This window comes from Asterias rubens, unplaced genomic scaffold (assembly GCF_902459465.1).
Source record: "Asterias rubens unplaced genomic scaffold, eAstRub1.3, whole genome shotgun sequence".
NCBI classification, from domain to species: domain Eukaryota; kingdom Metazoa; phylum Echinodermata; class Asteroidea; order Forcipulatida; family Asteriidae; genus Asterias; species Asterias rubens.
Genome location: NW_022985820.1, coordinates 68992 through 80000, shown reverse-complemented (window position 1 = coordinate 80000; position 11009 = coordinate 68992). Strand labels below are relative to the sequence as shown.

The following is an 11009-nucleotide window of genomic DNA, read 5'->3' as shown; positions in this document are numbered from 1 at the left end:
AGTGAGCAATCAATCAAGGAGACTGCCCGTGGTCAACTCTTGATGGTCATCGCTCTTGAACTTTAAACTAAATGGACTAGAGAAATGTACAAAGGTTTATAAGGTCAACACACTGCATTTATACACAGTTCAACCCATAGAGCTATATAAAAATAGCTCTATGGTTCAACCCATACATAATAGCTCTGTTGGCTCAACCCCATCTCACTTAAAATTTACCCAGTCCTTTTGGTTTATTAATTGATAAATTTTATTAAAACAACATTGGCGTGTCATACTCGTGCAAGTATCATTCTTTGCATGGTATCTGTTTTCACAACATGTGTTTAATAGTTCAATGCGCCAGCAAAGCACATTGGGTCCAGACTAATGATGTAAATAACCAAGAAATTACTTCATTTATCTTTTGACGTGAGACACGCAGAGATTGCAGTATTAACTTCATAAATGACAATGACTTCACTTTCTTCTGAATCGATGGCCAATGTGCTTTTCCAGGGGGAGAAACCGGTAAAGAATCCTTCCTCTACATGGTTTTGGGAATTTACTGGCATGACTGGCAGGGCGGGCAGGGGGAAGTATAGTTGCTTGATAATGGAAACTAATTGCTTTAAAATTAAATTGGTATAAACCTTATCACAAAACTTCAAAATCATGTCCAGAACGCTGCTGCTCGCGTAATAATATCTTAAACACGTAAATAAATATGATCACATCACACCTGTATTGAAACAACTTCACTGTCTCCCAGTCTGTCAAAGAATTTTGCTCGCCTGGAAAGCTATGAATGGAAGGGCTCCTCCATATCTCAAAGAAATTCTCTCACCATTAATGATCAGAATCTGAATCTGAATTATATTGTCGGCAAAGCATCCTTTCAGGAAACATCACACCAACTTTTGTTTAGCTTGCGCGTCGCGTGGGTGTAGGGGCGATTATTTTGCTCCGTATAGGGTAAGTAGTTCTTGCCTAAATGCAGAGTGCGAAAGTGGGATGCCATCTATAATTTTACGTGGGAGGCTGCTCCAATCTTTAATTCCTCTTGGAAAGAACACCTGTGAGTGTTGTCGAAAATTCTAGTTCTGGTGCGTATCTGCATAAGTTTTTGTTTATGTCCCCGTGATGAGTGATTATTAGGAGTCGGACAGTCTACAGTTGGGATGTCTACTAATTTATTGAGAATTTTGTACATCATAGTTAGTCTGCTGACTTTCCTCCTGGTTTCGAGTGTCAGCCATCCTTGTTTTTTGAACAGTGACGTGACAGTTCCTGGTGTAGTTTGGTAATTGTTGTTTACAAATCTGATGGCTTGCCTCTGTATTCGCTCCAGTTGATGGATATACACCTAGTGACCTACTCTCAATCTTTGCTCTACAAACCAACTTTATTTAACTGTCCCTAAAACAAACACTTCCAACGGCGTTCATGCTTTTTCTGTATCCGCACCCAAACTCTGGAACTCTCTTCCTTTACATATCCGAGCTACAACACCTCTGGACATTTTCAAAACTCTGCTTAAACCACCTATTCAAAATTTCTTATGATTGTCTTTCTGTCTGTTTTTAACCATTTATTTTTGCCAACACGTTTATGTAATTCAACATTTGTATTCAACGTACCCTTATTTCTTTCCAAGCTTCGTAATTTGTATTTTTGTTTTTGTTTTGTTACTCTCTTTGTTTGTTTTATGCGCCTCGGAATAACTTTTGTCTTAGATAGATGGCGCTTTATAAGTTTTAATTATTATTATTATAACGTAAACCCTCCTGCCGACGCCGTAGCCAGAGCCTCCGGCTACGCCGTCGGCAGGAGAGTTACATTATATCTACCTCCATGGTTATAGCAACTGAACTAGGGGAAGTTACAAAAACTTTTAACAAATGTTTGTTTGCCATGTTTGCGTGTCTGTTTGTTTGTCATTTTGTTTGTTTGTTTGTTTGTGCGTTTTTTGTGCGTTTTTTTGTTGCCTGGCCAGTGGCTGTTTATCTTAAATAACATTAACAGCCCCATATTTCAATTACCCTGACTGAGTGCTTGCTCGCTTACAATACTAGACCTCTTTTTGCTTTACTACTCCAAATTTTAGTTTTTACATGTACTTGTCGATTGTTCGATTCATAACATAAATGATAAAGTAAGGATGGTGAAACAAATGTGTATGTGTAACTGAATTAATTGAAATCAGAGAGCCACCACCATTTCACTTACACTGTGACTTACAGGTACACTTTATAGCTTTCCTTCATAAGGAAACTATTTTGTGCAACTATGGAGTGACAACAGAGTGGAGTAACCTGGAAAATTGAGGTTGCGAGTTGTACAAGCCTTCCTCTATGGTACAAGGTGGGCCTAGTTTGGCAGTGGTGGTTTTAATGCATGTATGTATTGTTGATCAATATCTTAAAAGACACATTGATTGATTTTCAGGCACAGGCTCCAGCGACAGATGTCAATAATATCTCCCTTGGTATAAAGAAACCCAAACGAGTTATCCATTTCAGCGATGGTGTCGTGGAGGAGTATAGCTCTGATGAAGAAGATGGACCTAATAATGCCAAAGTAGTACCAGCTGTTGACCCTGTAAGTCATTTCACTTTTTGAAACTTACCCAGTCAGTTCCCTTTTGGGTTGTTTCTTGATATTTTAAACAAAAAGTTGTACCCCTTAGTTATACCTGCCAACTGTCCCGGTTTTCCCCGGGGAGTCCCGGTTTCTGAGTTTTGAAGACCCTAAAAAACGGGACTGTCCTGATTTCTCAACTTTCCCAATTTTATTTTTAGAAAGTTTTAAAAGGGGTAGGGTGGTAAAATCCATGTTTTAAAGTTCATAAAATGGTTTGATAAGTCTTGATTTGCGCTAAATTTAATGTGGCCGCTTTCGCCTGAGAATAAAAGCATGCACCGGTTCTGCTATTTGCCGTCAACTCGCCGTCTACTCAACCACTACGCAGATGGACTAGTTTGGGACTAGACTAGTCTCGACCCAAGTCGTCAGCTTTCAATTGAGATAAAGTGTAGTACATACCACACAGGCTGTCCCGATCAGTGACGCCTTGAGCCAAGACTATTCCAAATTCAGGAAAGCGCCCTCTGTTGTCAATGTAGTGTAAGATTGTTGAAAATGAATTCTTCCTCGACTCACCACCCATGGATCCTGAGCCATTTTACTGTAAGAGTAAATGGGTACCACCTAAGAACCCTGTTCCTTCCCTTGAAACTTACGTGCAGGTTGTTAGTTCACAAATTAACTCGAATGATCATTCTACCCACAGGACTCATGACAACCTCCCTAGAGAAGAGCGTGAGGCTCTTAAGACTCTACGAGCACGGAAAGACATCATCATCAAGCCAGCCGACAAGGGCTCTGCTGTTGTTGTCATGGGCCGCCAGCAATACATCGATGAAGCCATGAGACAACTGAACAACCAAACTAATTATAAACCACTTGACACTGATCCAACAGGCACCTTCTCAAAGGAGATTCAACAAACACTGGACGAAATGCATGACCGTGACAACCTCTCCAAGAAAGCTCACAAGTTTCTCTCCCCGGTCGACTGTAGAACAGCCAGGTTTTACCTCCTTCCAAAGGTACATAAACCAGACAACCCAGGAAGACCCATCATATCTGGCAACGGTTCCCCCACTGAGAACATTTCTCTTTTTGTTGACAGTTTTCTCAAGCCGTTAATGCCGCAGATTCCATCATACATTCATGACACTCCAGATTTCCTCCGCAAAATCGCAGGTATTCAGAAGCAGGCCATAACACAGCCATCATCGGTACTTTTGATGTAACCTCTCTATACACCAACATTCCCCAAGATGAAGGGATTGCTGCCTGCTCTTCAGCTCTGGCTAAGAGTGGTCACACATCACCGCCCATTTCAGACATTGTATCCCTCATGCAACATGTTCTAACAAAAAACAACTTTTCTTTCAGGGGTAAGAATTTCCTACAGGTACAGGGCACTGCAATGGGCACACGTATGGCACCATCAATGGCGTGCCTTTTCATGAGCCATCTTGAACAGCGCATGTTGGCATCAGCCCCTTGCCGTCCCTGGGTCTGGTGGCGCTATATCGATGACATCTTTTTCATCTGGACAAGCGATGAAGCAAGCCTCAAAGCTTTCATTAATCACATAAATTCCTTCCACAGGACCATCAAATTCACGAGCGAATACTCAACCAAAGATACACACTTTCTGGATGTCAAGGTTCTCAAGACGGATGAAGGCTTAACCACAGATCTCTTCGTTAAACCCACAGATAAACACCAATACCTACATTCCACTAGCTGTCACCCCCGACACTGCAAAACCAGCATAGCCTACAGTCAGGCCCTCAGACTCCGTCGAATCTGTTCTAATGATTCTGATTTTATCCACCACTCACAGGAACTTAAGAAACACCTTGTTTTCAGGGGTCATAGCTCTCTAGCAGTCCATCGAGCTATCCAGAAAGTCAAGGCTCGTTCTAGGGAGTCAGTACTTTCCAAAGGACCCAAGAAACAACAGAGTCCTACTGGGAAAGTACCTTTTGTTGTCACTTTCCACCCCTCACTTCCTCCCATTCGTAAAATAACCAGTTCTAACCATCATATTCTTCACACATCAGATCGACTTCAACGTGCTGTGCAGGAAGAACCCATAGTTGCCTACAGACGCCCACCAAGTCTCAGGGATCTCATTGTCCGAGCAGAAGTCCCTCCCATTAATGATGATGTTAATCCCCCTCTACCACAGGGAACTTTTAGGTGTTCGTTCATCTCCAAATGCATCGTCTGTAGACAACACATCAGGGAATCGGACTCCTTCACCAGTAACACCGGCGGTACCACCCATAAGACAAGGGGTCATGTCACCTGCACCACCACTAATCTCATTTATCTCATATCTTGCAGAGTCTGTGGTGTTCAATATATAGGTGAAACAAGAACTACACTCAAGAGGCGTTTCTACGGCCACAGATCTACAGTCAAGACCCAAAAGCTAGATACACCTGTAGGTCATCACTTCAATCTTCCTAATCACTCCATTTCTGACATGATCTTACAGGGCATAGAGGCACTAGGCAACCACAGAGAGACTGTGCGTTTGAGTAGGGAGAAACTCTGGATTAGACGCCTCCAGACCATTCAACCCCATGGTCTGAACATCCAAGAAGGAAACGACTAATAAACCTTTTGTTTTGCCGTCTCCTTTTTTCCCCATAGCCTTTTAGCCTGAGCCTCATTCACTAACAAATTACTTTTTACCCAACCTCACCACCCTTGATGTTGTCCTTTGTGTTTCCATCTTCTTGCTTGTGGTCAAGCCAGTCCCTTCCCTTCACACCCCCTTTTTGTCCCCCTATTCATCGTTTACCCCCTGCTTTTTTATATATGCTTTCTAACCCCATTCATGTATTTCCACTTCACTGCTTATGTTTCACTTAGTTACCTGTTCATGTTTGTTGTGTTGTCATTTAGCCTTCGAGAAAGACTCTGCTAGGGTCGAAACGTCAGGCCATAAACTATTTTTTTTAAATGCAAGATGTCGGCCGACGGCTTTGTAGTTGAGAGATGATCTTTTCACGAGAAAAAAACTCAATTTTTAAAACTGAGATGGAACTTAAAACCTGTTAAAACTCTTTTGGCTTATACCGGTACTTTATAGTTTTATGCATCCTTTGTGGATTTTAAATTTATTTTGGAGGAGTTGATGGCATCGAGTTGGCGGTAAGTTATTGGACCCTATTTCCCAATGTGCGTTGCTGACCGATCGTTAAACCATGGTTCTAACTTCTACCTCCATGGTTAAACCATAGAGGTATGGTTGAACCACGAACATTCTATCGCAAAATGAGTTTTTTGCACAACCAATCCTTAAATTACGAAGCCATGAAAATGGTTGTTGACGAAAAAAGGTATTATAAAGGGCAGAAATAAGAGGGTAGATCGTCCAAAAATGGGGGGGAAAAAAAAACACTTTTTTTTTTTCTTTTTTTTTTTTATTCAAAATATTGTTTGCATTAATAAGTGGGTTAGTAAACAAGATATTGCAGGCGACCCAAAGTTTGACCCCCAAAATAACAAAGTATACAGTTTCCGATGTTCACCTCCCGCGACAAAACAAAATCAGTCCAGATGTGTCCCTATTTCTGGGATACCAATGTTTGCAGCTATTCCCTTAGGTGAGCCCTTTGCAAACCAGCTTGTGTCATAATAATAGTAATAAAGACTTGTAACTTGCACAAATCAACCCTGCTGGGTGTTCAGGGCACATTGTATGGTTTCTGACTGGCACCCGACCAAAGATTTTTGCAAAATAGGGAGACGCCAACATAAGGGTATACATCTCAGTTGGTAGAGTGTGGCTCGTTAATCTGGACGTCACAGGTACAAGTCCCTTTTTTGTCAAACTTTCTTTATTCAACCCCAAATTACTGAAAATTTACAGTTTCCCTTTTGGTTTAAATACAGATTTACTAACGTCCATGTATGACCATGTTTTTTTGTTTTGTTTTCCAATCGGTAGAAAACGCTGACATGGGGTCCATATCTTTGGTATTATACAGTTGCAGCATCAACAAAGACACTGGGAGGTAAGTGGTTTGCTACTTCATTAAGTCAAAGACACTGGGAGGTAAGTGGTTTGCTACTTCATTAAGTCAAAGACACTGGGAGGTAAGTGGTTTGCTACTTCATTAAGTCAAAGACACTGGGAGGTAAGTGGTTTGCTACTTCATTAAGTTTTGGTTCAACCACAAATTGCTTAAAATTAAACCCAGTCAGTTCCCTTGTGATTTATTACTTTATTTTAATAATAATAACACAGTGAAATTGTTTTCCCCTTCAATTTGACTCCAGTATGTGATTTTCTTGGTGAGAGGTTAGCTTACTTTCTTGGCATCACTTCACCAAAGTACCAGTATGCCATCAACGAGTACAACAGATTAGAAGAAGATGTAAGTAGATTCAATACAAATTAGCTAAACGCAGACAAATATTGCTTAAAGCCAAAGTGCACCTTTGGTTTTGGAACCGCTTGATTGTTTTAATCCTATAATTGTACACATTCACAATAAAGCTAACCTGTGAAATATTAATTTCAAAAGGTGGTAGAATTTTTAGATATTGCCAGAAACCTAGAGTGGTTATATCCAGGCAGGAAGAATAATCCATTAATGGAATGCACAATTCTCATCTTGAAATGTTATTGAATTCCTCTTTCTCAAGAAAAATTGCTCTTAAAATAAATGGCAACAAAATCTTACTTGATTAGGAATACAGCAGCTTTAATAGTATAAAGCATTTTGAGCATCACTTAAACATAAGTTGTTATTCTCCAAGATTGAATCTGACAAACTTTTCTGTCAGGTAAGTCATAACTGCTTCGGATTTCCGGCAATATCTCAAAATTGCTACAACCTTTTGAAAAGTTCGTTTTCACAGGTTAGTTTTATTGTACCTCTAAATTTATATAGGATTAGACCAGTCGGTGTAGTTTCCTTTAAGATTGTAGTAATCATCTGTGATTGTCTTGTGAAGTTTTTTGTGTAAAATATCTGGTCTGTGATGACAAATCTCTGCGCAAATTTGAGGAGCTGGTACTGCTGGGGCAGGCCTGGTTAGTCTCAGCATGGTTGGTTTCATTAGGTGAGTATTGAAATGAATTGATTCCATTGATGAGTTAACTGGGTTCTGATATATCAGTATGTCAAATATAGCTTCACTGATAACAGTGTATTGAGATATCTGAGACCATCTTCTAGATGAAAGCATCCTGTGCACTCATCGATAAAAAAAAGTGGACCACTCTGGTGTTCCTTGTTTGATTGGCAGCATATTGCGCCACAGTACCTTGTACACCATAACATCGTGTCTGAAAAGAAGATAATTCATACTTCAAAATGTATCTTCACATACCTTGCAGCATTTTGATATGCCTCTTAGGGTGTGATAAAGAAGAACCAAGTACTTTTATTGTGAAGGAAATTAATTAAATTTTCAGACGTCACTTGTGTAGTTTAAACTGTAAAGGCTATTTCCCCACTGACTTGACACTTTATCGATAATTTTATCAAATTGTGACGTTTTGGGCTGGTTTTATGTTTATCAGGAGAGGAGGGAGTTAGACCAAGAACAAGCAGAGCAAGAGCTTCATAGGGAAAGGATAGCAATCAAACAAGCTGATAGAGTCTATGCTGAGACTACGATGCCATACACTGCAGCCAACCCAGGCCTCGGTACAGACTTGTAGATGGTAAACATAACTTGGGTAGAATTGGAAACGGGAAAGCTTTGTAGGCACATCATCTAAATATCATGGCCGTTCTGTTTGAATTGATGGGTTTGGCAATGGTTTCAGCTAGATCACTGAAAAAGATCATTTCAAGATGGTCGCAGCTAGCCGCAGCCAAAGTACATGATTAAGACTTTTGTCTCTCCAATGAGTTTTGGTTCTCAAAAGAACTGGTGGTGTAACAACTGGAAGTTTGGATATAGTATGCTCTGATTGTCTTGAGTTTGGATATAGTATGCTCTGATTGTCTTGAGTTTGGATATAGTATGCTCTGATTGTCTTGAGTTTGGATATAGTATGCTCTGATTGTCTTGAGTTTGGATATAGTATGCTCTGATTGTCTTGAGTTTGGATATAGTATGCTCTGATTGTCTTGAGTTTGGATATAGTATGCTCTGATTGTCTTGAGTTTGGATATAGTATGCTCTGATTGTCTTGAGTTTGGATATAGTATGCTCTGATTGTCTTGAGTTTGGATATAGTATGCTCTGATTGTCTTGAGTTTGGATATAGTATGCTCTGATTGTCTTGAGTTTGGATATAGTATGCTCTGATTGTCTTGAGTTTGGATATAGTATGCTCTGATTGTCTTGAGTTTGGATATAGTATGCTCTGATTGTCTTGAGTTTGGATATAGTATGCTCTGATTGTCTTGAGTTTGGATATAGTATGCTCTGATTGTCTTGAGTTTGGATATAGTATGCTCTGATTGTCTTGAGTTTGGATATAGTATGCTCTGATTGTCTTGAGTTTGGATATAGTATGCTCTGATTGTCTTGAGTTTGGATATAGTATGCTCTGATTGTCTTGAGTTTGGATATAGTATGCTCTGATTGTCTTGAGTTTGGATATAGTATGCTCTGATTGTCTTGAGTTTGGATATAGTATGCTCTGATTGTCTTGAGTTTGGATATAGTATGCTCTGATTGTCTTGAGTTTGGATATAGTATGCTCTGATTGTCTTGAGTTTGGATATAGTATGCTCTGATTGTCTTGACTTTGGATATAGTATGCTCTGATTGTCTTTAGGAAAAGGGCTTATTTATACAAATTTGAGATGTTAAACCTCTTGTGTTTTCTGAATCACTGCAGCTCAATAGTGAGATATTGTTCACATGATGTTCCTGCAAACCTTAAATATCATAATATTGATCTTATTGTCATTGCTGTATCTGAAATGTGTATACTTACTCTACAGTCAACCAGCGTCCAAAATCATTAAAGAGCCAATAAAGGATGATCTCAATATGTCAACTATTACCTTTTTATGGCCAAATAGACATCGCAGATACCGGTTAATAACCATTTTACTCTCAAAATTTGCATTTAGTAATAAATATCCCGAGTCAAAAATGCACCCGGCCGCGCGGCTTTTTCAGCCGAGAGTCAAAAACGGCTTATCTATTATAATGACCCTGGACGCCAGTGACGAATTTCCCCTATTGGCATTTCCACACCAAATAGCTGCCACTAACGTCACGATTCCTTTGTCGCGCGGGTTTGTTTGACCCCCACGTTTTTCAGAAATTTGGCTTGGAGCGTTCTGGAGAAAATCCATTTTTACCATGTTTTAACGTGAGGTAAGAGACTGGTTATATTTTTTATGTTTCTTGGATGGGCCCCAGCTATGAGAAAACTGTAACATCTATATATTTGAGATCATCCTTTATTGGCTGTTTAAGCTGCTCAGCGCAAACATAATACATGTACATGTATATGCTAAGCACAGAACAATGTTGCTTGCCTTTAAAGTGTAAGCAGCCACAATGCCATTATGTGTACATCAATGTGAACGGTACCCTGCTCTTTTTTTGCTTAACAGAACAATTTGCTGAGTAATGTTTTATGCTTAGTTGGCCAACCTAGAACAGAATGGACAATGGCCTTAAAACCGACATGACGATGGCAGAAATTGCTTAGTTCTAAAACAAATTGTTAGCAGCAATGCTGGTAGGTTCCAGCAGCAATGTTGCATATGCTATGTTGCCTGTAATATTATGCTTTGCTCATAAAACATGTATTACTTGTTTACAAAAAAAACCATGAAATTGGACCAGGAATATCAAACTGTTGAGGAAACAACTGTATTCCTTCATTCTGTATCGATATTTGTGGATGTTTTTTAAATTGATCAATCGTGAAATGTATAGATAGTATGTTTGATTGATTGATTAATGTTTTTATGCAGATGAATTCCCATGTGTGGTGGCCCTCCCCAACCCCCAGATTTCTTTGAAGAAAGATGGGTTCGTGAAACCTGATGATTTCTGATTCATTTTCTGTTTTCCACTTGTGTCTGGAATGGGAGACTGTTTTGGATGCTAGGTGGCAGCAGACTTACCAGGTTAATCCATTGTTTTTTGGAAATGTACGCATGGTAAGACTGCTGACACTATGTGCCTGTTTTTATCACTCCGCTTGTTAAGACATTTTGGAAGTAAACCTGAGCCAATCGCAGGATCATTGTTTGAGAATTTTTTTTTATACTTTTGAAGTATATATTTATTTAAGTTTAGGTAGGAATGGAAACTCTGCATGTTGGAAATCCAATCGAAGGTAGCTGAATGAGAGTGGAAGAGTTAGGTTGGCCGTGAAAAGAGTAAATGATGTACTCATATAACAACATGATGTTTTGAATGGTACATTTGAATCATTCTGCCATGGTGCTGACTTTGTGTAGGTATAGTTTTTTATTTGTACAGTTTTTGTTTGATTGGCCAAC

General features: G+C 39.5%; 1 protein-coding gene across 2 annotated transcripts; it reads left to right on the top strand.

Annotated features, from left to right (window-relative positions):
- Positions 1–373: 373 nt before the first annotated feature.
- On the top strand, positions 374–11009 carry LOC117306734 (protein FAM177A1-like). 2 transcript variants are annotated; one of them, XM_033791211.1, is made up of 5 exons: positions 374–510; positions 2428–2580; positions 6521–6587; positions 6853–6950; positions 10476–11009. In XM_033791211.1, the coding sequence occupies exons 1-5, from the start codon at positions 448–450 to the stop codon at positions 10521–10523; spliced, it is 429 nt and encodes a 142-aa protein (XP_033647102.1). In that variant the 5' UTR covers positions 374–447; the 3' UTR covers positions 10524–11009. The 2 variants fall into 2 exon arrangements, with proteins under 2 accessions (XP_033647102.1, XP_033647101.1); XM_033791210.1 differs by lacking the exon at positions 10476–11009 and adding an exon at positions 8105–8561.